Consider the following 25,181-nt stretch of genomic DNA (forward strand, 5'->3'; position numbering starts at 1 on the left):
TGTGTGTGTGTGTGTGTGTGTGCGTGTGTGTGCGTGCGTGTGAGCGTGTGTGTGTGTGCGTGTGTGTGTGTGTGTGTGTGCGTGTGTGTGTGTGTGTGTGTGCGTGCGTGTGTGTGTGTGTGTGTGCCTGTGCGTGTGTGTGTGTGTGTGTGTGTGCGTGCGTGCGTGCGTGTGTGTGTGTGTGTGTGTGTGCGTGTGTGTGTGTGTGTGTGTGTGTGAGTGTGTGAGTGTGTGTTTGTGTGTGTGTGTGTGTGTGTGTGTGCGTGCGTGCGTGTGTGTGTGTGTGTGTGTGTGCGTGTGTGTGTGTGTGTGTGTGTGTGTGCGTGCGTGCGTGCGTGCGTGCGTGCGCGTGCGTGCGTGTGTGTGTGTGTGCGTGTGTGTGTGTGTGTGTGCGTGTGTGTGTGTGTGTGTGTGTGTGTGTGTGTGTGTACTTGGGCGGCTGCCCTCCGGTTTTGTGCAATTGGAGGGTTTTCTCGGCTCGGCGTTCCATTGGTTGGACGTCGCGTTGCATCACAATAACCAAGCTGCACTTTAACTCTCCTTCTCACACTACCTGATAGATTTGTTGTGTATGTTGTAATTTGCTGTGCTGAGACAAATGTAAACCAAGGGGGGAGATCTTATTCAGAATAAAGGAATTCAAGTAAATCTTGGTCATTGTTGTGATTTCTGTGGTGGCTGAATGAGGACTGAGGATGCAGTGTGTGTTATATTGATATCTTTTAATCTTTGTCTTTCTTTATCTTCTGTCATCATAATTGGTTATCTTGCTGAAATAACTATATTAATATATAATAATAATAATTATATATATATATATATATAATGTCTATACAAAAATATCTCAGACAGAGAAGAATGTTAAAATGTTCTATCTGTTTAATTTCTTTATTTAACCATCTTCCAATGTTTGCTGTCCTTGATTTGTTGAGGTTTGTGTTTAGTTCACAGTGTTTGTGACTCAGTAGAGAATGAAGCTTCTGATTGGAGGATGTGACACAGTTGTGGAAGGTTCCACAGAACACCGTGTAGAAGTAGAGGGACACGAGTACCTCAAACACAGCATGTTTTTTGTCTCCATCTTTCTAAACATTTTCAGTTTGTCCTCCTTTTCTCTGTTGTGACTGAAGACATTTTGACATCAATCTTTAATCTCCAGGCTTTTGTAATTTGATGCGGCCTCTTTGAAGGAGTGTTATTGGTCGATTTGGTGTCAGAGACAGAAGACATTTGGGTCATCAATTCAAATAACTGTCACCAAGCAAATATGTCAAATTGATTTTTGTCTCACTGGCAAACGTGATTATTTGGGATGACAAAGACATTCTTTTTCACATGCTCACTCAGCTCCTGACGTCATTGCTTCTTTATTAGAATTGTATTTGATGGTGGTGTCCTCTTTTTTAGGATGGCTGTTATTAAAGTAACCGCTGTTCATTTTTTAATGAATAAAAAATAGTTTATTAACAATAATCCTAAATGTCTGACCTAAGCAAAGCAACAGTGTGAAATCCATTTTATTACCACACAGCCATGTTTGCCTCTCACGGCCACAGATTCAATATCGCCGTCTTGTTTGCTGAACTCGGAGCCTTTGACGGACAGATGGAGGACACTCAAACGCCGCCAAGTGTTTTAACACAGGACTTTACCTCTGCTTACTCAACCTCTCTCTTTGCTTTGGAGCGCTCCCAAGTGTCACTCACCTGAAACAGTGTGTACAGGTGAACTCAAAACAAGTGTCATGGGTTTGTGGCATTTAGTGGACGCTTAAAGAAACTGAATTTACATTATTTAAAAACTCACACGAGCAGTACTTAAAATTGCCTTTGACTTTTATAAAGTGGACCTGCAGGAAGCCGCTGTCACACATTGTTTAACAGTCAGATTTGAACCTGCCAGCAGGTGGGTTTTGATTCCTTAGGACCAGTGAAGTGGAGAAACGTTGTTTGAAGCTCCGGTAGCAACCTGTCAGTCACAGTTTGGCCACGCCCCCAAAACACAGCCTTAACCAAATGAACATCATGCTGTATTGAACAAGACTTTAAACTAGCTTTTGAGACCAATTTGTAAATTGGGTATTTGTGTCATCCATCTTTTATCTTATTTTTGTGGAGGAGTCCCCACCTGCTGGCAGCCGGAGAGAATGTTGGACCTCCTCGTTGTCTCCAATTGTTACACGAATGGGACCTAAATGTTGAGACATCGTGATCCGTTTTGGCAAAAACTAAAGAAGGAAACATTTATGGAAGACCATGCTGGTGACGTCCCGGCTTCCAACCCGTAAACAACTAAATAAGAAGAAGGAACGTTCCCCTGGCCTTCAAAGTCAAGCATCGTTATATTTTTTGCATTGGAGCTGAGAGACTTGTTGAAACCAAAGGCACAAAAACACACGCGTGATAGGCGTGTTTGTGTGTGTGTTTCTCAGCTCAGCTCACTTCTTGTCTGATTGTTACATTATTGGATGATTGTACTATATACTAAAGGCTGTCATCATTGTTTGAACTGCATGGCAGCTTCTCGGTGTGAGGAAGCTCCTCTAGAAGGCGTCCGGTTCAGACCCTGTCGATGTGTACAGTGTAGCAGCCTCTAAAGATTCTAACCTTTGGTACCTCCCAGCGGTAAAATCAAGAATCACACTCCGAGTGCAACTGTATCCTGATTAGAAATCTGTTAGTGGACTAGAATGTGAAATCATAAGAGGATCCTAGAATTGTGCCTTTTTAGACGCCTCCTCAACCTCAATAAAAACAAACTTTGATCTTAAAAACTGCCAAAGCAAAGCTGCTGAACGTCAAAAATTGCATTTATTAGGTAAGTTTAGGCAAGAATTATAAGGTTTTATCAGCTAAATGCATTTGTATAATAAAGTAAAAGTACTTACTCTATTACTAGACTATCAGTACTGATCCTTTACTGTCTAAGTAGTATTCTAATATTGCTGCTGGTCACACTTCAGCTAATTGTACACCAACTCCCATTTATATTCATAAAACTGTTGAGGAGTTTAACCTTGAATCATAATTTACAGAAATGTGCAGTATTAACTGGCAGTGAATACGGCCACGAGCTTCCTGACTGAAACGACTCCTAACGACACCTCGGCTGCTCGTCAGACGTGTGGGCGACTAAACCAACGTGAAACCACTGCCGCAGCAACACCAGCCCCCCCCCCGGGGAGATGGTAGGGAACAGAGGGGCAGCTTTTCCCCCAAAACACACACACACACACACACACACCTTCCAAAACAAATTGTGTAATTTCCTCCTGTGTATTTGTATATTGTTAATGTTCGTTAATGTTAACAGACTTTGTGTTCTAACCATCTAATGTAAGATGAACAGAGCACACAGCAATACATCATTATTTTGTTTTAGCATTTTTAAAGTTTGCTTTAAACTTGTTATTTTAAATGCCTAGACTTAGTGGGAGTGGGCCAGTTTATACTGGATAGTATCTCAAAGCTTTTGAGATCCATTACTTGAACAAAGGAAAAATGTATTTACATGTTCTATCAGTACGACACATATCTGTAAGTATTTAATGAGTTTTAGAAAGAAATCATTCAACTAAGATCCAAATGGTCATTAAATAAAACTGTTACTATAAAAACAGGGGGGTCATTTTTACTGATGTATTTTCCGTGGGACTTTGGGTGAATTTTTATCCTGAACTCTAGGATGTTGCAGTCCTTGCATGAAAGTTTTAGGCGACGTAACTTGCTTTGTGAGTAGCGGACGCGCTGTGATTGAGTGACACCCGGACGCCTTAACTGTTCAGTGTAGTTTTTTATTTTACTGTTCATACGATCGTCGGTGTTTACAGGAATATCTTTGCGGTCAACAAAATATAAACTCCGTCTCTCACCCCCTCTTTCCCTTTACAAACCAAATATTGAATACGCCCCTTTATCCCCGCTGAACACCAAAAAACACCACGTGACTCAATTAATCAATCAGGACAAAGGGGCGTACCAGGTGGCACCAAATACCTGGCCCCTACACAAGTGTTAAAAAGAGGACGATGTGTCGAAGCCAAACCAACAGTGGTGTAAAACAACAATTTGAGGAAGGTTTATTTGTTGCATGTCTTTGTGCATAAAACACAAATGTGATTGGTCATTTGTGAAATAAAATCAATCACAGTACTTAATCAAATATAACAATAATCATTACTCAAGTCATTTAAATCTGGGTCCAACAGTTTTATGTGCAAAAGATCTGGAATAGTTAGTCTAACAGACTACGAGAAACCTCACAATTTGTGCTGCCTTTCATAGCTGAAGCAGTGTGTGTGAGACATATACGTTACTGATGTAGCAATCAAGTATTATTAAGTGTAAAAATCACTGATAAAGAGAAACATCACAGTAGTAAGTTCAGTATCACAGTAGTAAGTTCAGTAAACAGTAAGATCCGTTTCTTTCCAGAAATAGACTTAATCCCTTTAACCCTTTTGAGTCCTTCACCCGTTCAAGCACTGAAAGCAGGGACTACAAGTGTTTTTCCAATACCAAAAGTGACACCTTAATAAGCTTAACACTCCAATCAGAAATGAGGGCTTTTCTGTGTGTGTTGACTTTGCTGAAGCCCAGTTTCTCATACAGGTTCACAGCCGCCACCTGAGTGGAGGTGGTGTTCAGCACCACCTTGGAGAAGCCTCGTTCCTTACAGAAGTCGACCACAATCTGAGTCATCCGGCTGCCCAGGCCCATGCGACGGCACGTCGGCGAGATGATCATTCGGAACAGTTCTCCGTGTCTCTTTCCCGCTCTGTTTGGCCACTACGGCCACCATACCCAGGATCCGGGTCCTCCCATCAACCTCAGCCTCCGCCACCCAGAAACAGTCGTCCGGTCGGCTCAGATAGTTTCCAGGGATGTCCTGCATGTCCGTCTGGAGCTTCTCCCTGACGTACCTGGCATATAGCTCATGGCAGCAGTAGTACACGAGGCCCACCCAGGCTCCCAGTAGCACCACAGCAGCCGACACCGAGCCGAGCAGGTGGCCGACGACACACAGGGCCAGTGCCACGGCCAGGTGGGGAGGGCTGGTGATGGCGTGCCGGAAACATGGTTGGATGTGCTCCCTGATGCCCACGCTGAAGAGGGTGAGCACCGGGTCCCTGTCTGAGGGACGGTACCGACGGATCACCGGCTGCATGGTCCGAAAGAAACTATGGAGCAAAAGAAAATAAATCACACATGATTTATTTTTCATTTATTTTTAATTTAGCTTGAAATGAAATGAAAATATGCAATCCAAATCAAAGAATATTGTCTGAGAACATAACAGAACAGTTGAAAGTAGGAAGAAGAGGACATGCTTTGTTATTCTATTTCATTTTAAATTGAGCATATTTGGCATTGTAACAGAACAAACATCATGAAGATGTCACGTTGGTCTCACGTTGGATTAAGTTGGATATTTCTTTCACAATGTTTTGACACTGAATGATAGCGGTCAAAGTCTCACTTTTTGTCTCAGCGCTGCTTATTCAGAGTAACGGTACAGACAGCTATAAACATACGACTGTTAACGCGTCTATGAGCTAATGTAGTGTAATGTAATGCGTCTATGATCTAATGTAGTGTAATGTAACGCGTCTATGATCTAATGTAGTGTAATGTAACGCGTCCATGATCTAATGTAGTGTAATGTAACGAGCCTATGATCTAATGTAGTGTAATGTAACGAGTCTATGATCTAATGTAGTGTAATGTAACGAGTCTATGAGGTAATGAAGTGTAATGTAACGAGTCTATGATCTAATGTAGTGTAATGTAATGCGTCTATGATCTAATGTAGTGTAATGTAACGAGTCTATGATCTAATGTAGTGTAATGTAACGAGTCTATGAGGTAATGAAGTGTAATGTAACGAGTCTATGAGCTAATGTAGTGTAATGTAATGCGTCTATGATCTAATGTAGTGTAATGTAACGAGTCTATGATCTAATGTAGTGTAATGTAACGAGTCTATGAGGTAATGAAGTGTAATGTAACGAGTCTATGATCTAATGTAGTGTAATGTAACGAGTCTATGATCTAATGTAGTGTAATGTAACGAGTCTATGATCTAATGAAGTGTAATGTAACGAGTCTATGATCTAATGTAGTTTAATGTAACGAGTCTATGAGGTAATGAAGTGTAATGTAACGAGTCTATGATCTAATGAAGTGTAATGTAACGAGTCTATGATCTAATGTAGTGTAATGTAACGAGTCTATGATCTAATGTAGTGTAATGTAACGAGTCTATGATCTAATGAAGTGTAATGTAACGCGTCTATGATCTAATGAAGTGTAATGTAACGCGTCTATGATCTAATGAAGTGTAATGTAACGAGTCTAAAGTCACCACTCGACAAGACCACGTCACGCGGAAAAAAGTTTACATTTCTACCGTTAAGCTAACTATACGTTAGCTCACTTTACGTTAGCTATACTCCACGTTAACTCACTCTATGTTAGCGCAACTCAACGTTAGCTCACTTCACTTTAGCTACACTACGTTAGCTATAATCAACATTAGCTCACCTTACTTCAGCTATACCCCACGTTAGCTCGCTCCACCTTGCTGAACTATACGTTGGCTCACTTTACTCTGCTGCAGAACTGCAATCAATTAATTCGTTAGCTTTTGTGTAACGTCTTACTGATTCAATCGCCGCAAAACACACTTAAAAGGCCGCTGGGCGGTTACCGCTTGTCCGCTGACGTTAGTTCCAGAATAACTGGAATAACTGCACAAGAAAACTTACAAAGGAGTGAGAGTTGCGCAATGGTCGCGTGTGGAGATGCCAACCATCGGCTCGGATGAACACAGGAGGAATCCCTCCGCTGAAAGTGAACTGTACTGGTGAAAGAAGTGACATTTTAACCTTTATGTCGGATCAAGGTACAGCGAGGAAGTTGTACAAGGCTGTGTAGAAGTGTAGAAGTGTGGGGCAGCTGTAACTCAGCACACGTTTACGACATCTGGACTCGCTCTGCGTGGCTCTACTTCCGCTCCAAGTGGTGACGCAACCACAATGTAAAGAACTTACTTTAGCAAAAATGCATCATTTTATTGAGGAAAAAGAATATTCCTGTGTGAACCTTCTTCCTCTTGAAATCTCATCTATAGTCAAACATCATTTAAACCTTAAACTTTTAGGTATCAAGTCTGTCGTGGTTGATGCGGATCTCATGAGACCTTACTTTGTAGCCTCATTCTAGCTCCGTGGAATAGCATTGTATGGAAAATGAAATTAATGTTGAATGATGACAGAATATTCGATATGGTCTTAAAGCTGCCAGTATTATTTTCTCCTGAAGAGAATTTCTACTTACATCAGTACACTGAGGAAAAGCCTTAAAGGGCAATGTCTGCACAGATCCTCTTCATTTCACATATTTGTTGACTGCAGTCTTTTCTGATGCAAACCTAAGTCTTTTATTGTATCATTATCCACCTTTTTGTTGTTCTGAATTCGGCCTCAGAGTGACTCAATTACCTGGTTCCAGCCGTGCAGATAGTTATGGTTTCATGTGCCCAGAGTCATCCGTCTTTCTGCTGTCGTCCCAGTGCATGAAAGGAAATTGGTTAGGAATTACATTTTAAAAATTCATAAGTAATTTTTCTTTGCAGAAAATATGTTCCTCTGTGAAAATGGACTTTATGGTAAGAGCTGAAAAGTGAATGATGTGAGATTCTATAATAACAGTGTATTCTACAAATATTTAGTTTATTTAATCCCTTTAAATGAACATACTTGTAAATAGACGTTTAGGTGACATATTGTTCTTATGCCTTAAACACCTTTGGTCATCATATCTTTCTTCTATTCTCATATTCTTATTATCAAGAATTCTAAGTAGAAGTTGATAGTATATCAGTTGTAATAATATTAAGTCATTCTTATTATATGATTGATGGGCACAACACACAGTTTGATAAAGCAGTGGTTCAAACCACAAAGAGTTTTAGTCAGATCAAAGTTACAGATGAGTCTCACTTTCTGTTAGGCTTCTAGGTCTTTAATACAAAAGGTTAAGGGATAGTACACTTGTTTGCAGTTTAACTCAATCACACAAAAACGTTGTCTAACGTGTGCGTCCAACACTACAATTAGACTACAGTATTGCGAAAGTTTAGTTACAACAGTGGGAAACATATTTGTTTATAGCGGACAGGAAGTAAAAACTCACAAAAAAGTAAAGACACAAAATACATCATCAGAAAAAAATGCAAAGCTGAGTATAGATGAAATGGCCAAGCTTTATATTTGTTACTTCATTCGTTTAAGGCCACGCTGATCCTATTACTGTTACTGAGATTGTTGTCTGTCGACTGCGTTGTCTGAGTCACTGGTGTTTCTTCTCCACATGTTACGTACTTTCTCCAGAGCTTCATGTACCCTGTCCTGATCTTTTTTATTTTGAACGCATACACGACTGGGTTTACAGCCGAGTTAGCGTGTACCAGCACGATGCCAACATAGATAGCTATTTCGTGTACAGTATCTGGTGATGTAAAGTAATTAATGGTGTTCATAATGTGGAGAGGGAGCCAGGACACGGCAAACAGAAACAAGACCAGAGACAGAGACCCTGCCAGCTGTTTCTCCTTCTTCAGGTAGTCCTGAGATGAGTTTTGGGGCCTGTTGCCTGGTTTCTCTCGAAGGTTTCCTCGGATGGTGCAGAAAATGTAGCCGTACAACGCAGTCATCACGGTCAGAGGTACCAGGTTGCAGAGAAAGAAGTTGAAGTACACCAGGTATGACAAGGGGATCACATCTATGAACTTGCATTCAATAGTCGAGTTGGACACGGAGCCATTTTTGTTCCATCCAAGCATGGGAGCAAAACTCAGGGGGATTCCAAGCAGCCAACACGCTGCTACCACAAGGCAAGAGTGTCTCTGCGTTACTGTCCTTTTGTACCTTCAGACAGAAAATAAGCAACGGTTAGCCTCAACAAAGAGGTGTTGTGACCCTGTATGAACACGTTTTACAGAGACCATCTTGTGATTGTAGTTAACTTCCCTCTGCATCCAGGAGGCGTGAGTGCGTCTGGACGGGCTTACCTGAGAGGTACAAACACCCGGAGGAAGCGGTCCACTGCAATGGCCATGAGACACAAAACTGAGACCAGGGTCAACAGGATGGTCACACAGCTGAGGAAGAGACAGCCGTGGAAAGACATCTCTACTCTGCTGTCCACGAACAGCGCTATGGGCACGACCACGATGCCGACCAGAAAGTCGGTGACAGCCAGAGAGACGATGAGGCAGAAGGTGGGCTGGCGAAGGCTTTTACTGGCCCACAGCGCCAAAATGACCAGCGCATTACCAAGACAGCAGCTAGCGCCGATGAGCAACTCCAACACCGTGTAGATCACGACTATCTTCTCCATTGCGCTCCTGATCTGGATGATGTCCGATGGTGAAAGGAGTGGAAAGTCTCAGTTTGAATGTGTTGAAATGAAACCTTTGAAGGAAGTCCACACCCTTTATCATCTTTTTTTTTGTTTTCCTGCCAGAGCATAAAACCACACTTTAGGTCTGGCGATAAATCTAACCACAGTTGCAGTGGTATATGAGTCACTAAAGACTCTGGTGCCCTGGCTACGAAACGAGATCTCTGATGACACCAGGACCACAGAGAACTTTCACTTCTTCTACCGCAACCTAAAGACCCTCCTCTTCAGACTGAAACACTAACAAACTGTACTAATAATGGCTCTTATCTATAACAAGTTCTAAATGGGCTTATTTAATAAAATTGCACTTGCACTGTTGTTTCTTGTTCTTTTGAGTTTGTTTCCTTATTGTTGAAATGCACTTACTGGCAGTCACTAAATTACATGAAATGTAACTAAAGAATAAGCCACAAAACCACATCCTTGATACAGCTTACTATACTCAAATAGAGACAGAGAGTTGTTTGTCACTAAACAATAATAATAATACTTCAGTCAATCAAATGTATTTTATTAGGCACATTTAAACCCGTGCTGACCAAGTGATGTTTGGAGCGGAGTTCAGGCAGGAAAACCCACGCCTAACCCGTCCCTTACTGCTCATTCATGTGCCAATCACTCCTCAAGCAATCACACTCATCATTTCCATGGAGTCATTGTGCGGAGCTGTCAATCAGGACAATACGCACAACAAAACAATGACTTTGTCATCTTAATGCCGTTTCATTCATTGCTGTCTCTGTACCTTCATGTACATTCATTGCTGTCACGCATCCTCCCACCTCCCCATCTCTGCCCAATCTACATCACGTTCATCAGCTTCATCATTCCAGCATCCACATCAGCCAAAACCATCACAGGTCTGCAGTCGTTGGGGGGAATTTCTTTTGCTGCCGCTCAGGGCAGATGTCATATACAATTGTACAATTGTATATTGTAGTACCATGACTACGCAATTATTCAGGACAGTTCATTTGTATCATTTTAATGGCTTATTATTATTTTTGTATCAATATGCGAATCACTTACATGTTGTTGGTAAAGGTGGAGCTTCATGTTGATTTTAATGACTGTATATGGAACAGTGTAGCGAAATCCTTAATAATAGACCAGAATTGGTATCCCAACTGGCCGGTCGAATAGTGGAGTAACGGTAATACAGCAGCCTTTCAGTTACAGTCCACCACTGCTGGTTTATAATTCTTCCTTGGCAGAAACCAGTTTCTCTCCTTAGAGTATTTTCTTCTACACATACAACTAGTTATTAATATATAAAAAATATATTTTAACTCATCGGAACCCGTTTTACTGTCACGGTTTGGTTCTCTTTCCTGTTTTATTTTGTAGTTTCTTGTCTCTCGTGTCTCTGGGTGAACTTCACTTCCTGCCTTGTCCGGTGATTGCCTGATTGTTTCCACCTGTGTCCAATCACTTGCACCTCCCTAGTGTATTTAAGCCCCGTGAGCCTGTTGTCCCCTGTCGCGTCATTGTCCATGTTACTCGTCGGTGGTGCACGTTGTCCTGTTTTGTTAGAGAATAAAGAGCACTTGGTTGGAAGACCCTGCATTTGAGTCCTGCCTTCAGCCTGCACCAGCACCTCTACCTGACATTTTACAAACGGATGTACAGCGTGTTCTGTGGTTGCCTAGCAACGGATATTCTGAACTACGGAGGGCTTTGTTGCTTTGGAGGCCTTTATTGGAAAACACAACACTATAAAACATTAAATTAGATAAGACGGCAAGCACGACGCCTTTCCTCGTGTCACGTGCAGTAAAGTGACATTTCTTTTTGTTTACGTTTCCAACAAATCGGCGCGACGGACGTGGACGCTTCGGCTCTAGGACCCGGGGGCGCGCGGTCGCCCCAGACACCGGTTGATGAGACGGTCCAGTCGGCATTACGCATCTTATTAGCCGACAAAGAGCGACGGTTCGCTCCGGTCGGTCTCCGGGAACGAAATAAAATAAAAAAAAAACTTATCAAGAGTCGAAGGGTGGACCGCAGCAAGGACCGAAGCGAGAGCCCGAACACCCTCGTCGCCCTTCCGTCCGTCACCCCGGTCAACGTGGCAAGAAGACCCGTCGCTGGGTCTCACCGGCGACAACCATGAGCCTGAGATTCACCGTCTCCAAGAGCGACGGAGAGCGGCGCCCCTCGGACATCCAGGGGGAGGTGAACCAGCTGTTCGAGGGAGACGAACCCGCGACCGCCAGCTCCGCGGAGGCGGACGGATCCGCCGCCGGTGCCGAGGTTCTGGTGGTGCTGAAAGGTAAGCAGGAGACACGCTCGATGCCGCGCCGTCTGCCCGCTAGCTGCAGGCTGCAGGCCAGCAGCTCCTGTGCGGAGACACGCTGTCTGTGGACAGATGTGTGTGACTTGAATGTGTAATGTTCACAAAGGCCAAGGCAAAAGGGCAAGACCCCCCCCCCCCCCACCCCCCACCCCATACTGTGCTCGTATTGTTACTGCTTGCATGCATCTTGATGAACCAAACGAGGGTGTGATGCTCATGGTTGAATACATTCTACTATGTGTTTGGTTGCACGTCAGTGGTCCCTTTGAAGGGCATCTGTTCATTTCTTTAGTAGCCCTGAAGCGGTCAGACAGTTGCATGTAATGCTCCTCTGCTGATTTAAAGGATTTATGTCTAACTTTCCTATATTTATATGTATTAAATATATATATATATCTCTTTCTTCGTCGGTTCATTGTATCACGGTTCAGGGCCTACAGGACTGTTCCATTCCATGATAGTGAATTTTATTCAAAGGGGTAAATAAAAACATAACTTGTCGAGCCTTCATCTGCACAGTTAAGTTGGGGCCCTTCTGAGTAGTCCCGGCCCCGTCTGCTGGGCACCAGAACCGTTGTTGTCGCCTCCTGTCACCTGAGTGAAATGATCGAGTTCCTGTCAGGTGTTTTCTGAATTGAACGCAGCAGGGCAGATCAAATGGTGGCGGAAACTCCCATTGGGCCCAAAATGGAAGCCATTAGCATTACCAATGATTTGCAGTAGAAAAATCTCAATCATTCAGGTCCACTGAAGTGCAAATAAAGATTTGTCCAAAACTGAATCAATACATTTTTACTGTTGAACTGAAGGCTGCCACGTTAATGGCATTTCAAATGAATCACCCAGCTCCCTGGATTCCCATAAATACCTGCAGCTCTTTATTGGCTGCACCTTAGTTTTCCTTCTATGCTCTGATGACTACTCCATCACCCAAAGTAGCCAAACAGTTACATATTTGGGTAGAACAGGTCTTTTTCTGATTTATGTGACCATCATTACACCGTACACTTCATGGTACTTCCCCCCCCTCACTAGATTTATGGGGATGTCATCCCTTTGTCTTCCTGCTGCGCCGTGGTTTAGCGGCGCTGACAGATATGCGCTATTAAACCAGCCGGCCACTACCATGAGGAGTGAAAGCTTTTAATTACCAGTCCAGCACTCCGCTTCATTGCTACAGAAAGCCCCGCGGGTTTAAAACATGGCGAGTCGTTGGATCAACATATGCCCCCTCAGCAAATTTCCCCACTCCGATGCCCCGGCGTGTTTCCATCATTCCTCTGGACATGAAAGATGGCTGCGTGGGTCAGCAAGAGCAAACCTCACCGTCTCCTTATGTCCCCTGTGAGAGATGGGGGACGCTTTATTGAAGGACTTCCACTCGCCGGCAGTACACTCTGCGTCGCTGGTTGCCATAGTGACACAGTACGTTTTCACCAGAGCTGTCTCACAATGGTTTTGCAATAAGGAGAAAACTCATTATGAAAATCAATCTGGTATTTTTTCTTGGGTTATTGTAGTAGAACAAAAAGAGGAACTTGTTCAGTCTCATTATGAGGGACGGTGTCTCTGGACTCGGGATCCTGTTTCTATTGATCCAATGGGAGGTGGGAGCTGCAGACAGCCAATGTGCTTGATGATGGCTGACTGCAGCAGGGGGGGGGGGGAGATCCTCATCTGGCTGCTCTGCCCTTGACCTTGCTGTGGTGTAAAGGGATACTGGGTGGAAAGGGCATCATATGGGTTCAGAACGGGCCGGGTGCTGAGGTCGGCAAAAAGAGGTCGGCCAGGTGTCATGAAGCTCATTCACATCCGTCACTTACACCTGCAGTCATTGTTTGTTTCTTTCCTGCTGGGATTGTGCACATCGAGCCGTGAACCCGAGTCACTTTGGCTGCATTGACATGTTTCTGCAGTCTGATTAATATTATATATAATAATATAGTGTGAGTTCTGTGTCCACCTGATGGATGAACACTCAGTATTTCCTCTGTTCGGTCTCCATCAGCTGTTTAGCTGCTAGAAGCTCATCTATGGTCACCAACTTTATCCGTCGCACTGATGACAAACAACAAATAATGGCTAAAAATTGCCCTAACTCAACTCCAGCGGTCTCCAGTCAGGCTGTGATTGCTCTAACAGTTACTCAATTTGAGGTGTGTGTGTGTGTGTGTGTGTGTGTGTGTGTGTGTGTGTGTGTGTGTGTGTGTGTGTGTGTGTGTGTGTGTGTGTGTGTGTGTGTGTGTGTGTGTGTGTGTGTGTGTGTGTGTGTGTGTGTGTGTCGTAGTTTTATACCGACAGTAACGAGCAGGAGCAGAAGGGCCTCACACACACGGCGCCACGAGCCCATTTGCCCCGGTGGTTGGGTCCCGTGAGCGAGGAAGCCGACTTGGCTGAGGTTTAATCCGTGTCAGGATGTTCTGTTTCTTTGTGAGACAATGCCGCAGCATGGGAGCACGGCGACAACAACACCCACAACCGCACAACCGCACAACCAGATTTAGCTTTCTAAAGAAGTATTTCATGACAGGAAATGGATTTAGAGCATTTACATTCGCGATGCCCTTCCTTTCACTTTAATTTAAACCACGTAGTACTCTGTTGCTCTGTGGTATTACCTCGTATCACCCTGAAGCTCTGTAGTACTCTGGTCTGTGGTATTACCTCGTATATTCCGACCATTGTTACACATTAAAGCTGGAAATCAGGGCCCTTTTCCCCATGGAGCCATCCCTGTCGTTGTGTACTTTCTAGCGGGTGTGATGGCGTCTGGATGACATGCAGTGATCCTGAGGGACTACTCTCCACACATCGATGTTAGATCTGCGTTTCCTGTTGTGTTCCCAGGATAACGGGCTGCTTGGCTGACCACACGCGCCATTGTTTGTGTGTTTCTTTAGGCTTCTGAACGCCTCGTAAACACCAGAGAAGCTCTTTGATGTAGAGGGGCAGTCGGGTGGTGCACACATGGAGTCACAAAGGTCCACTGTGGAAGGGTCCTGCTGCAGGTTGATATCGTGGGAAGACTGCAGACACCTGATTCAGATTGTTATGGATCCCTTGTAGTCACGGCTGTTTCTCCTCACAAAGCGACAAATGTGACCCTAAACGTTGCTTCTGATGTTGTGGTCAGACATTTGTTCACATGAAACCAGATTGGAGGTTTTCTTTGGATCAAATCCTTCTTTTCTGCTTCCAAATGTTCGAGGGCTACAAGGTGACAACGGACGTGCAAACGTGGCCTCCAGCTCCTTGTTGGAGACCACGTCTCCAGCTCTTTGAATCCTACCCGAACACATCGCTGAAGCCCGGGAACACGGGAGAACCTTCGTCTCCGTCTGGACTAGGTGCACCTTCTCTGAGCGATGGACCCGCGTGGGGGTCTTTTTCCATTTGATGTAGTGTGGTGTGCAACCTGCACCTGGTTTCTATCTGTGTTGTGGGAAAAAGAATCCTGCACCTGTTTCAAATTCAGCTTTATTGTCAATTCCTCGACGTGGACCAGACATTGAAAAACCGTTTCTCTTCAGTCCAACAAGTGAATACAGATAAATATATATATATAAGTGCAGGTAGAGTATTTTGAGGTGTATTTTAGCAGCAGTCAGAAATCTGGTATTTGGTGGAGAGGAGAAGCTCCGGTAGCAGAGAACACTTTGGTAACATCCGTCATGGCGCCAACAGGTCCGTTCAGACTCAGAAAGCATTGATCGGGTATCGGTGACAGGGAGCCGATCTGTGCTTACCTCGTGGAAAACAAACATTTCCAATACAGTGCAAACCTTTGTGTCTTTACCTGTTGGAAACCTGAGGTGTGAAGATAAATCCCAACTGTTTAAATCAAATACTTCTCTGGACGCAGTAAACCTCTTTAACCTTCCACTTACCTTTTCTTTGTCTTCTTTCTGCAGCTTTCCTCCTCCTGCTGTAATGCCATTTAAGGGCTTAAAATGTCCTCCCTCAGAAGAGCCATTGATCTGTAATCTAGTGAGCCATTAAATGCCACGGCGTCTCCGCCATCTTTCACCCTGTTAATTTTTCTTTTCTCTGCCAAACGAGTCCAGAAATACAGCTCAGATCAATACAACCCACACAGCATTACCTATGTATGTCCCTGTCTAATTATCTGTTCAAATTGAATCAAGTGATTAGAGGCTCCTCGGGGGCTGAGGCGTTGGCCATGTGCTGGCATCGGCCACACGGCAGAGGGCAGCCAGTTCGCTTTTAAGGAGACACGCACGGCTCAGGCGCCGGATCCCGGGGAGCGCTTTCTTTTTACATTTAATACGTGACTATTCAACTGCCAAATGTCCTTTTAACAGCCGCCCCATTAAACCTATGATTTGCTCTGCAGTCACCCGTACGTGTGTTTCTGCCCAGAGGCAGCAGGGGGCAGTTTCTGCCCGGAGGCAGCAGGGGGCAGTTTCTGCCCAGAGGCAGCAGGGGGCAGTTTCTGCCCAGAGGCAGCAGGGGGCAGTTTCTGCCCGGAGGCAGCAGGGGGCAGTAACGTCACGGTGCAGACCGCCATCATCCACCAACCTCCCCTTCAGACAGAAATCATGTGCAAGAAAAACCTGATGCAAGAGAAGGGGATCGGGAACGCAGCGAATTACACAACAGTCTGCGTTGTGCGTGTGAGCATATGGCAAGTGAGCTCAGTGTGCGTGTGCGTGTGTGTGTGTGTGTGTGCGTGTGTGTGCGTGTGTGTGTGCGTGTGTGTGTGTGTGTGTGTGTGAGAGAATCGGAGGCAGAATAAGTAAGAGAACAAAAAGGTAATGGCTCAAGAGGAGGAGTGAACCTCTTATCCCAGGAATCCTTGTGCTGTTATGTAACATGTCTGCAAACTGTGTGTGTGTGTGTGTGTGTGTGTGTGTGTGTGTGTGTGTGTGTGTGTGTGTGTGTGTGTGTGTGTGTGTGTGTACACGTTGGGGGTTCAGGACCAATTGATAGAAAGTGACAAAATCCTCCTCACATGCAGGCAGGCTGTAGGGCAGACCTCAGTGATACTAACATGGGACGAAGGAGGAGGAGGGGAAACCTCAGCGGGTGGAGGTGGAGCACCTTCTCCTCCACCACGGCACAATGACGCATCCTTCACAGGTCCAACCGCGGTTTGTTGTGCGACCTTTAACCCAGAGAGGAAGCCATCGGACGCTTTGATTGATTAGCTGGTCGACAGAATGCGTCGGGCAGCCTCTAAAATGTGAGAACATCTTTTTAGTCTCAGTCAAAACAAGCTCTTGTATCAATCTACAGCTTGAATGGGATGGACTAATAATCCTCGGCCTCCACCGCTTCCCAGTGACCTGTTTCCATCGTGTTGTGGGTTGGTCTCCTGCTCCTGGACGTGTTCATTGGCCTCGTGGGATCAGGCTTCACGCAGCTCCACGCCGTCCTGTGGAGTCTCCCAGGATTCGTCTGCTCACATTGAACAGCTGCGTGTTATTTCGGTCTGAACAGAACACGCAGGCAGAGAGCAGCGGTCCAGAGATGCAGGTCATGGATCCCCACGGGCCCGGGCTGGTATTCAGGAAGTACACCAGGCCTTCCTGTCCCCCAGGACCCCCCCTCCATTCGCCTCTTCCTCTCTCTCTGGCTGGGTTGTGGCTGCGGTGGGAGCATCCTTTAGTTTTTGTAAAGGGAGATTTATGATGTAAGATGTGCCACCAGCTATATTCATTTTAATGATGTGCCCACAATTAGATATTTTGCATTTGGGTTTTTTCGTAATGTTTTATTTGCTGTAGATGGATGCAGTTTGTAGATTAAAATGTTTCCATAGTTTCTTAGTTTATTCTTTTCATAATTTCCCTTTAAAATGGATTTATTGCCCACTATGTATTTGTCCATACGGTCGCAATAAGCTTCATTCTATCTCTGGTTGCTTGAATCACTTAAACTTTTGGTTTGATATTCACTAATTTTGTACGGCATTATAATATATTGTTTGTTATTGTGGGTTTTTATTTATTCATATATTCATTTTATTCAAATTAGGCCTCACAAAAGTACAACAAAATACAAAGGAATTACATTAGCATGCATGTTGCTGCAGATACAAGATAGTGAAGAACGTTCCCTGCATGCACACAATCTCCTCTTTATGAAGCACTTCTGCTTCGTGTGGACAAACTTACTCTCAACAGTTTTTTATGATTCATTGCTTTTCATTTGACATAAAGCGCATCTTTTTCTGTCAAACTATACTTTTGGACTTTTTTATAATTAGTTCAACTTCCGTCAAAATGAAAAGACAGAATACTGGAACAGAGATCTTCAGGTTCAGAGTTTTATGGTCGAGCCTTTTGTTTAGTTTAAGACACATCAGTCACTTGTACATTTCACCATTAATGACATCTTGTTGTTTTTCCTTTTCACATGAAGCTTCACTTTTTTTGGCGCAGTTAAGAGAGCGATGCTTTTCTTTCAGATGCAAAGTAAGTGAGATACAAGCACATAACATCAAACCGTGTGGAGTCCAATGGAGACACAACAATGATGAATTTCATCACATTTCACATGAATTGTTGATGTGGCCGCAACACTTAAATGTCAACTCTCAGCAGCTCAGAAGCTTTGACTTTGTTCACGTGTGCTCAGCCTGGACTGTCCGTCATCTTCTGTGACTCGTGTCCTCGGAGGCACCACCAAACCCGACCTGCTTGTCTCTGGACTCCAGGTCCAAGTGGACTCTTTTCTTCAACGTGTCCCCCACAGGTGAACTTAGTCCAGCCCTACGGGACCTTTACTGCATCTCATGACCTTGTCCATCATCTGGTAATCTTTACGAGCCGGACTCCGTCCATCTGGTCGCCTCCTCTCCTCTGCACCGGGGTCACGTGGGATCGGCCCCCACAGCCGCTCTCACAGTGGACTGAGTCAAGCCGAGCCATTAATCCCCCCCCCTTCCCCCCCCTCTCCGCCGTCTACTGCTCTCTTTCTCACCTTCCCTTTTCATGTGGCTTCGACCTTCCCTTCATCCACCTGCCAAGCGCTGAGTGCCGTTTTGATCCCGTCTCCGCAGTCATTTGTTTCTGCGCCGCTTGCTTGTTGTCGACCAGGTCCCCACCCCCCCCCCCCACACACCGATTTCCTTCCCCCCCCCCACAGCTGTGCACGCACCGCCTCTCCTCATCATATGTTCACTTGATGTGTGTTTAACGCCCACGCTCAATCACTTTTAGCTGTGAAATCCACACACGGCATCTTTTCCACCTGCATCCAAGTAAATACCCCCCCCCTTCCTCTTTTTCTCTGTCCTCGTGCCCCCCTCCCCCTGGATGGCTGCTTGGTCGGCGTGCCTTGTAGTGACATGTAGTGGTGTGTGAAGAGGACGATATTGTGTGGAAGAGATTGGGATTCACTCTGTGAGAGTGGAAAAGCTACCCCCGCCCCCCCCCACACACACACACACACACGCACAGAGAGCTGGATGGATGGATTCCTCACACACACCTCTCCACTCTCAATGTCCCTCGCTCTCTCTCTCCCTCTCTTGACAAAGTCTCTCTTTTGCTCCGCTGGTACCCCCCCTCTCCCCCCCCCCCCCCCTCCTCTCTATCTTTCTTTCTGTTTCCGTCTCTACCCACCCCCTCACTCTTACACCCTCTCTCCCCTTGGTTTTGGTGCATTGCAGTGGCTCCACCACCACATTGGAGACACAACAGCCTTGGCAAACAAGGTCTCTCTCTCTCTCTCTCTCTCCCTCTCTCTCCCTCTCTCCCTCTCTCCCTCTCTCCCCCTCTCATACACTCTCTCACTTTCTACTTTCCATTCTCTGGTTTAAGCCCCGGTTTTCTCATCCCTTTCCCGTTCGTGCTCATCGAGAGCAGAGACAAAGCCTGCAGAATGAGCGGAACAGTAACCTCAACCGTTTCCATTTCAAAAAGCTGCACAAGATCTGAAATAAAAGCCCCAAAGCCAATCCTTTGCCCTCATTCTTGCTCAGAAGTCTTGTGTATGCACACGCCACGGCCCTCAGAAGCCCCCCGTGCTCCTCAAACAGTTGCAAGGCAGCCCCCGCCCCCCTTTAGTTTGCATATAATGGATTGACTCTGTTCTGGGGGATAAAGACGAATCTCAGATCTTGAGCGGACAAAGACTTTGTGAATCCTCCGTTTGTGTCGCCCATCGACACCTGAAAGGAGCTCCAGGCGAGGGGCGCCGCGCCGTGGGAGGCGGCATCAAGCATCCCTCCAGCTTTCTGCCGTTCACTGATTAAACATGCGTTTGATCGGGCTTTCCTCCCCCAGCATCATGTATTCTCAGCTGGATGTGACAACAGACTTACTGGAGGAGTTCAGTGTCAGCGGTTCCACGTGTTTTTACACCTTCACCTGCCGCTGCAGCAGCTCTTCAGGGGTCTTCAGGGGTCTCATGACTCGGGAGTCTGTGTGTGAGTCCTCGTGGTGAGACGTGTCCATCGGTGGAGACACTTTGGGGCTGTGATGTGCAGCAATGGAACTTTCCAGATGTGCGATGGAGCTCTTGATGAAGGTGGAGTTTAAAGATGGGTGGGGTCTAAGTTATTCGATCCAACCTTTCCCTTCGGATGGCTTTGGGGTCACAGCCCTTGTGCAGCTCCAGCAGATGTTACAGATGCGTTGTGCTGTCGAGTGGGGATTAGTCAGGACGCTACTGTGTCATTCAACACAAAGCATTCATGCATTCATTCATGTTGGTGTAAGCAGTTCCTGTATTAATTCATCTAAGTCTATACAAACCCCAGATGTAAATTTTCAGTTCAGGATATTATTCACTAAATAAAACTACTGCATTGATTTTGTATTCCAGTCCTGTAGATCCCCCAAACATTCTGAATCCCTGAAGCACAGGCGCCAAGTGTTCCTTCTGATCCAGAATCAGTTTATTTGTCACGTTCCTGAGGCAGTAAGCAGCACAGTCTCTGCCATGCAGCCATGCAGGACCGCGTGAGGCGTCACGCGTTACAATCCCAGCTATTTAAGGATCACGCAGCCAGAGCCGAGCCTGTGATTTACATGCATACGTTATGTAATGCCTCCGTCTTTCATGTGCCAACTGCAGGCACGTAGTTTATTAACCAGAGGTGTGTGTGTGTGTGTGTGTGTCATGCATCCCATGTCACTACAAACCTGCAAAGTGCCCCCCCATGAGGTCAGGGTTTGTCTGATGTGCTGCTGTTCACTATCAAAGTAGAACTGCATTTTCCACCTGTGTCTTCTTTTAAAATAGTTAAATTCAGTTGCTTAAAAGTACATTTTGATATCACTCGTGTTTCGGGTCAAAAAGCAACCAGATGTTGGAGATTGTAGCTGTTTTTTTTTTTTGTTTGAAAAAATATGTATTTATATTATTTCTTTGGGTTTGATTATTATCCGATAATTTTTTTTACAACGATGGTCGTCAATTCAAAATTAAAACGTCAGAATTAATTGAGGGACACTGTCATTATTTGGATTAAAACTTCTTTGGGTAGAAGATAAATGTGTCTTCTGGGTTGAACTTGGTTCCTTTGTAGCATTAAAGAGGCTCCTACAAATAGTTTTTCTGGGTCATGTTTAGAAGCAGCGCGGTGAAGCCTCTTCTGAACACGTGTTTCTTCTAAAGATCAGTACTTTAGTAAAAGAAAGAAGTCAAGACATTCAAACCTCAAAAGGTCATCGCTGCTTCCACCACTGTCCTCCACCATCTCCACCCGTCTCTCCCGCCCTGGAAGGGGTCGGCTTTTAATGGAAATGGATTTAGTCTCTGATGTAATTGATAGGAAACGCCTCGCGGCTGCCTGCCGATCTCCCACCGGGCCTTTGGTGGTTAAAAGGAAGTCTGTAGAAACCAAGCTGCTGCTCTGAGGACACGTGTCCCGGCTGAAGAACACGCGGCTGGATGTCAGCGCAGCGAATGCGTCCCTCACCAAGCGCCCACTGTCGCATTTGATGTTCATTGCGGTTCATTGATGGCGTTCCGTCCGCCTCGCTCGCAATGAAGCCGTCGTTCCAGCTTCATCGGGTGCCTCCTCGCTGTGGTTTTATTGCCCCTCTGGCCTGTCTCTCTCTCCATAGTGTGACTATTCGCCGTGTAGGTGTGTATCAGTGGAAAATTGCTTCTTCTTTTTCTCTGTGTGACGAGGCGTTGAAGAGGCTCCGGTCCTGGGTGCACCTGAGATAGAATTGAATCAGACCAATTGAATCCCTGATCTGCTTTTTATTGAGTCCGATGTGGAGGTGAGTGTATTCATCATCCCCCCCCCCCCAATGACCCACAGGCTTCACACCCTGACGCCTCACAGCTCCCCTCGTTCTGCAGTCCTCATCCCCCCCCCCCCCCCCCCCCCTCCTCTGCTGGTGGGGTCAAACATTTTGTTTCCTTGTTCCTGAGACACTTTGGCAGAGAAACAAAAAAGAGAAGAAAAAAAAAGCAACTGTGACAAAATGTTCACATTTTCTCCCTCTTGGCTTTTCTCAGCCATTATTCAGAAGGAAGGAAACCAGCGCCGACGTCACAGTGAGCTATTCATGGAGCGCCTAGGATGCCGTGTAGCCAAGGAAACCATTTAAAATAGATGTTTCTTTTCCAGAGGAGGTTCCTGTGTGCTCCTGGTGTGGCTCAGCTGACTGAAGGATCTGATAAGCACTGTTCTCTTGATGTGTTAAACAGCTGAAGGAGAAAAATGAAGGTTTCCGTGGAGTCCTTCTCCGATGTGACTCTTCTGGGTCTGATTTGGCTTCTCGTGATGCGACGTGGGGGAGTTACCGAGTGACTCATCTCACTACTGTGGTATTTGGCTCAGAGTAGCCGTACACAAACGAGGCTGCTCGTCCCGTGGGTCGGACCCAACGCCACGCCGCTATAACGCAGAGACATTTACCGCCTCTGTCCGTGGAGCTGGTGGAGCTAGATGTTGAGCTGCTGAACTTCAACCAGGGGAGAAAAGTGAGAACATGACGAGATAACTGCATCATTAACAGATGATCTGTGATGATAAAGTCACCTGGTCGTGGTGTCGGCTGATGAGGCTGCTGACTGATGAGTTGATGAAGCCGATGAGTGTGATGAAGATTGGGTGGAGATGGGAGGACGTGTGACAGCAGCACGATGATAACGAGGAGGCCAAAGATGTCATTGTTTCATTCTGCTTATTGGGCGGAAGAGACCAGCTGACTGTTGTTGATTGACAGCTCCAAACAATCAATGCCAGGAAATGGATTGTGTGTGAGGAGTGAACTTATTCATTATAATTAACTTTATTCTCCCTTTCATGCAACATGCTTTCTCCTTTTTGGGGGTAATAAAGATGTTTATTTAGTCAGTCCTCAGGTTCATTATCTTTTCCTTGCTGCTTGCTAATTTGGTGCCTTCAGCCGCCACTCAAGATTATTGCGTGTCGCAATTAGCGCTCGCATCATTTTTCTGTACAGCTGCAGTGCGTCTCACGCCTGAGACCTTCAGACTGTGTTTATCAATGCAAGTTAATTCATGAAAGAATAATTAGCCGCGCTAATTATTAGCCTGTTAAAATCTCTGAAAGTGCATCCGTCCGACTCCGACACCAGTCCCCACACCTCAAAATAATTTGGTCTGCCCACCCCCTTGTGAACGTATAAGCGGCTTATGCACTTGCCAAACATTGATTTGATCTTCTCCGCTGACACGTGCGCGCCGTGATGGTCATGCTTGTAATCCTGTTGGCTAAATATGCTTAGCTGTGAAAGAAGATTAAGACGTGGCTCTGTTTTCTTGGCCACGGATCCCCGGGGGCCTCTAAGCAGGAGCCCTGAAGCATCCTGCTTGTTGTGTTCCAGCGTGACCCCAAGGTTGGGAAACATCAGCATGGCGCATGCTGCTGTTGATGTTCGTTCCTGATCCTCCGACGTTATGTAACGTGTGTGTGTGTGTATCAAAGTAATCCAGGTCCAGACATAATCTGTGCTGAGTGAGCAAGAAAGACTCATTACAAGCAGATGGTGTGTCAAATGATACCTTTTAGAAAATCTGCACCTAGTTAAAATATCTCGTGTTTTTGCAACCCTTTTTTAATAATCTACCAAGTATTTTCCTTTAGTTTCTTCTGTCATCAATAGTATGATTCAGAACTGTGGGAGTGGTGGTGGGAGTGGAAGCAGGCGAAGCTCTGGCAGCACCACAGCCTGCCACGCGAGCATCCAAGTGGAAAAGGGCAGTCTGGTGAAGTGTGGATCCATTCGAGAGGAGGCATTTAATGCAATATCAGTTTATATAAGTCACTATTCTATGAGCAGAACCGCATTGCTCCCCAGAATAAGAGAGGATTATACTTGGTGTAAAGTAGTGTGAACAGATACCCGATAACTCACAAAGTCTCTCCGTCTCATCTCGTCGTATCACACGGAGACGGCAGGAAAAATAAACACAAATCCCTAAACCCCTACTTACACAACATTAAGGACACCAATCACACAGCAGATAAAAACCACCACTCACGCTGATATTCACACAAAAGGATGAAGCCGCGAGGAAGAGGAGACAGCGAGAGGAAAGGGGGGAGCGGTGCAGGATGGCAGACCCACCGCCTGCTGTATTGGACAGGAGTGCCGTTGCCATGGCAACCGGCAGCTCTCGATTGGTATTTGGAGCAGCGAGGGGAATTACTGCAGAGGATTTGATGTTCAGTACACATCCGGGGTCAGCTGATACGATCAGCTCGCCTTCCCTAAAAGACCCCTCCCCTGCCGAGGGCCAGGACAGATGTTGGTGTGACTACAGCGTCCAGATGTAAGCAGAGCGCCTGTTCGTTTCACGGCTCGTTATTGGCTCTGAAAATCAACTGGTTTTTCAAAGGTGTCCAGTTGCTTTTTTTTTTTTTTTAAAGCAGTAGATTTCAAGGTCCCACATGAATTAAAACTGTTAATTATTCATCTGTCATCTCATGTCTTTTACTTGTCAGTTGTCAGAGATGGCGTTGCCTCTTGTTTAGTGTATAAAATATGACTCTAATCACACAGGATCCTTCTGAGATGAGAAGAGTGACAGAACCATCGATTTCACAGCATAGAAACAGGAACAGGATAGAACATCTAATCAGTTTTATTCACCGTGTGTGTGTGTGTGTGTGTGTGTGTGTGTGTGTGTGTGTGTGTGTGTGTGTGTGTGTGTGTGTGTGTGTGTGTGTGTGTGTGTGTGTGTGTGTGTGTGTGTGTGTGTGTGTGTGTGTGTGTGTGTGTGTGTGTGTGTGTGTGTGTGTGTGTGTGTGTGTGTGTGTGGCCACATGTTGTGATTTGATGCATTCAGAGTGATTCCAGATGCAGAATCTCAAACCTCAAAGCCCGATCACTTGGCTCAGTGTAAAAAAATTGCATTTCTATAAAAGTAGCTGCTCTTCCTAAAAAGTCCACTGGGGGCTACACCCCTGCTTTAGAAAAGCTCCCCCCCCCCCCCCCACCAGAACGTTCACCTTGAACAAT

The 25,181-nt window shown here is 45.5% G+C and overlaps 3 protein-coding genes across 4 annotated transcripts in view; 1 reads left to right on the forward strand and 2 right to left on the reverse strand.

The window, feature by feature from the left end:
- Positions 1–3,783: 3,783 nt before the first annotated feature.
- On the reverse strand, positions 3,784–6,983 carry nat8l2 (N-acetyltransferase 8-like 2). Its single transcript, XM_037448330.2, is given in 3 exon segments — positions 3,784–4,764; positions 4,766–5,179; positions 6,767–6,983. Coding segments are annotated over 3 exon segments (729 nt in total). The 5' UTR covers positions 6,814–6,983; the 3' UTR covers positions 3,784–4,496.
- A 703-nt stretch (positions 6,984–7,686) lies between these two features.
- Positions 7,687–11,204, reverse strand: LOC119194183 (adenosine receptor A1-like). Its single transcript, XM_037448329.2, has 2 exons — positions 9,073–11,204; positions 7,687–8,929 (listed from the first exon to the last, which is right to left on the reverse strand). Exons 1-2 carry the CDS (start codon positions 9,399–9,401, stop codon positions 8,281–8,283), a joined length of 978 nt encoding a protein of 325 aa, XP_037304226.2. The 5' UTR covers positions 9,402–11,204; the 3' UTR covers positions 7,687–8,280.
- Positions 11,205–11,387: 183 nt separating this feature from the next.
- slc12a5a (solute carrier family 12 member 5a) overlaps positions 11,388–25,181 on the forward strand; it is an 84,161-nt gene continuing 70,367 nt past the window's right edge. For both annotated transcript variants that reach the window (XM_037490733.2, XM_037490734.2), the window contains exon 1: positions 11,388–11,739. In XM_037490733.2, the coding sequence (XP_037346630.2) occupies positions 11,577–11,739 (163 nt within the window). In that variant the 5' untranslated portion in view covers positions 11,388–11,576. The remainder of the gene's footprint in view (positions 11,740–25,181) is intronic.

The sequence above is a fragment of the Pungitius pungitius genome, chromosome 8, assembly GCF_949316345.1.
Source record: "Pungitius pungitius chromosome 8, fPunPun2.1, whole genome shotgun sequence".
In the NCBI taxonomy this organism is placed as follows: Eukaryota; Metazoa; Chordata; class Actinopteri; order Perciformes; family Gasterosteidae; genus Pungitius; species Pungitius pungitius.

Bases quoted from the DNA above. Each gene is read 5' to 3' on its own strand.
- LOC119194183 (XM_037448329.2), bottom strand. From the start codon at position 9,401: ATGGAGAAGATAGTCGTGATCTACACGGTGTTGGAGTTGCTCATCGGC. The intron at 8,930-9,072 runs GTAAGCCCGTCC...TTCTGTCTGAAG, and splicing joins CGGGTGTTTGTACCTCTCAG to GTACAAAAGGACAGTAACGC.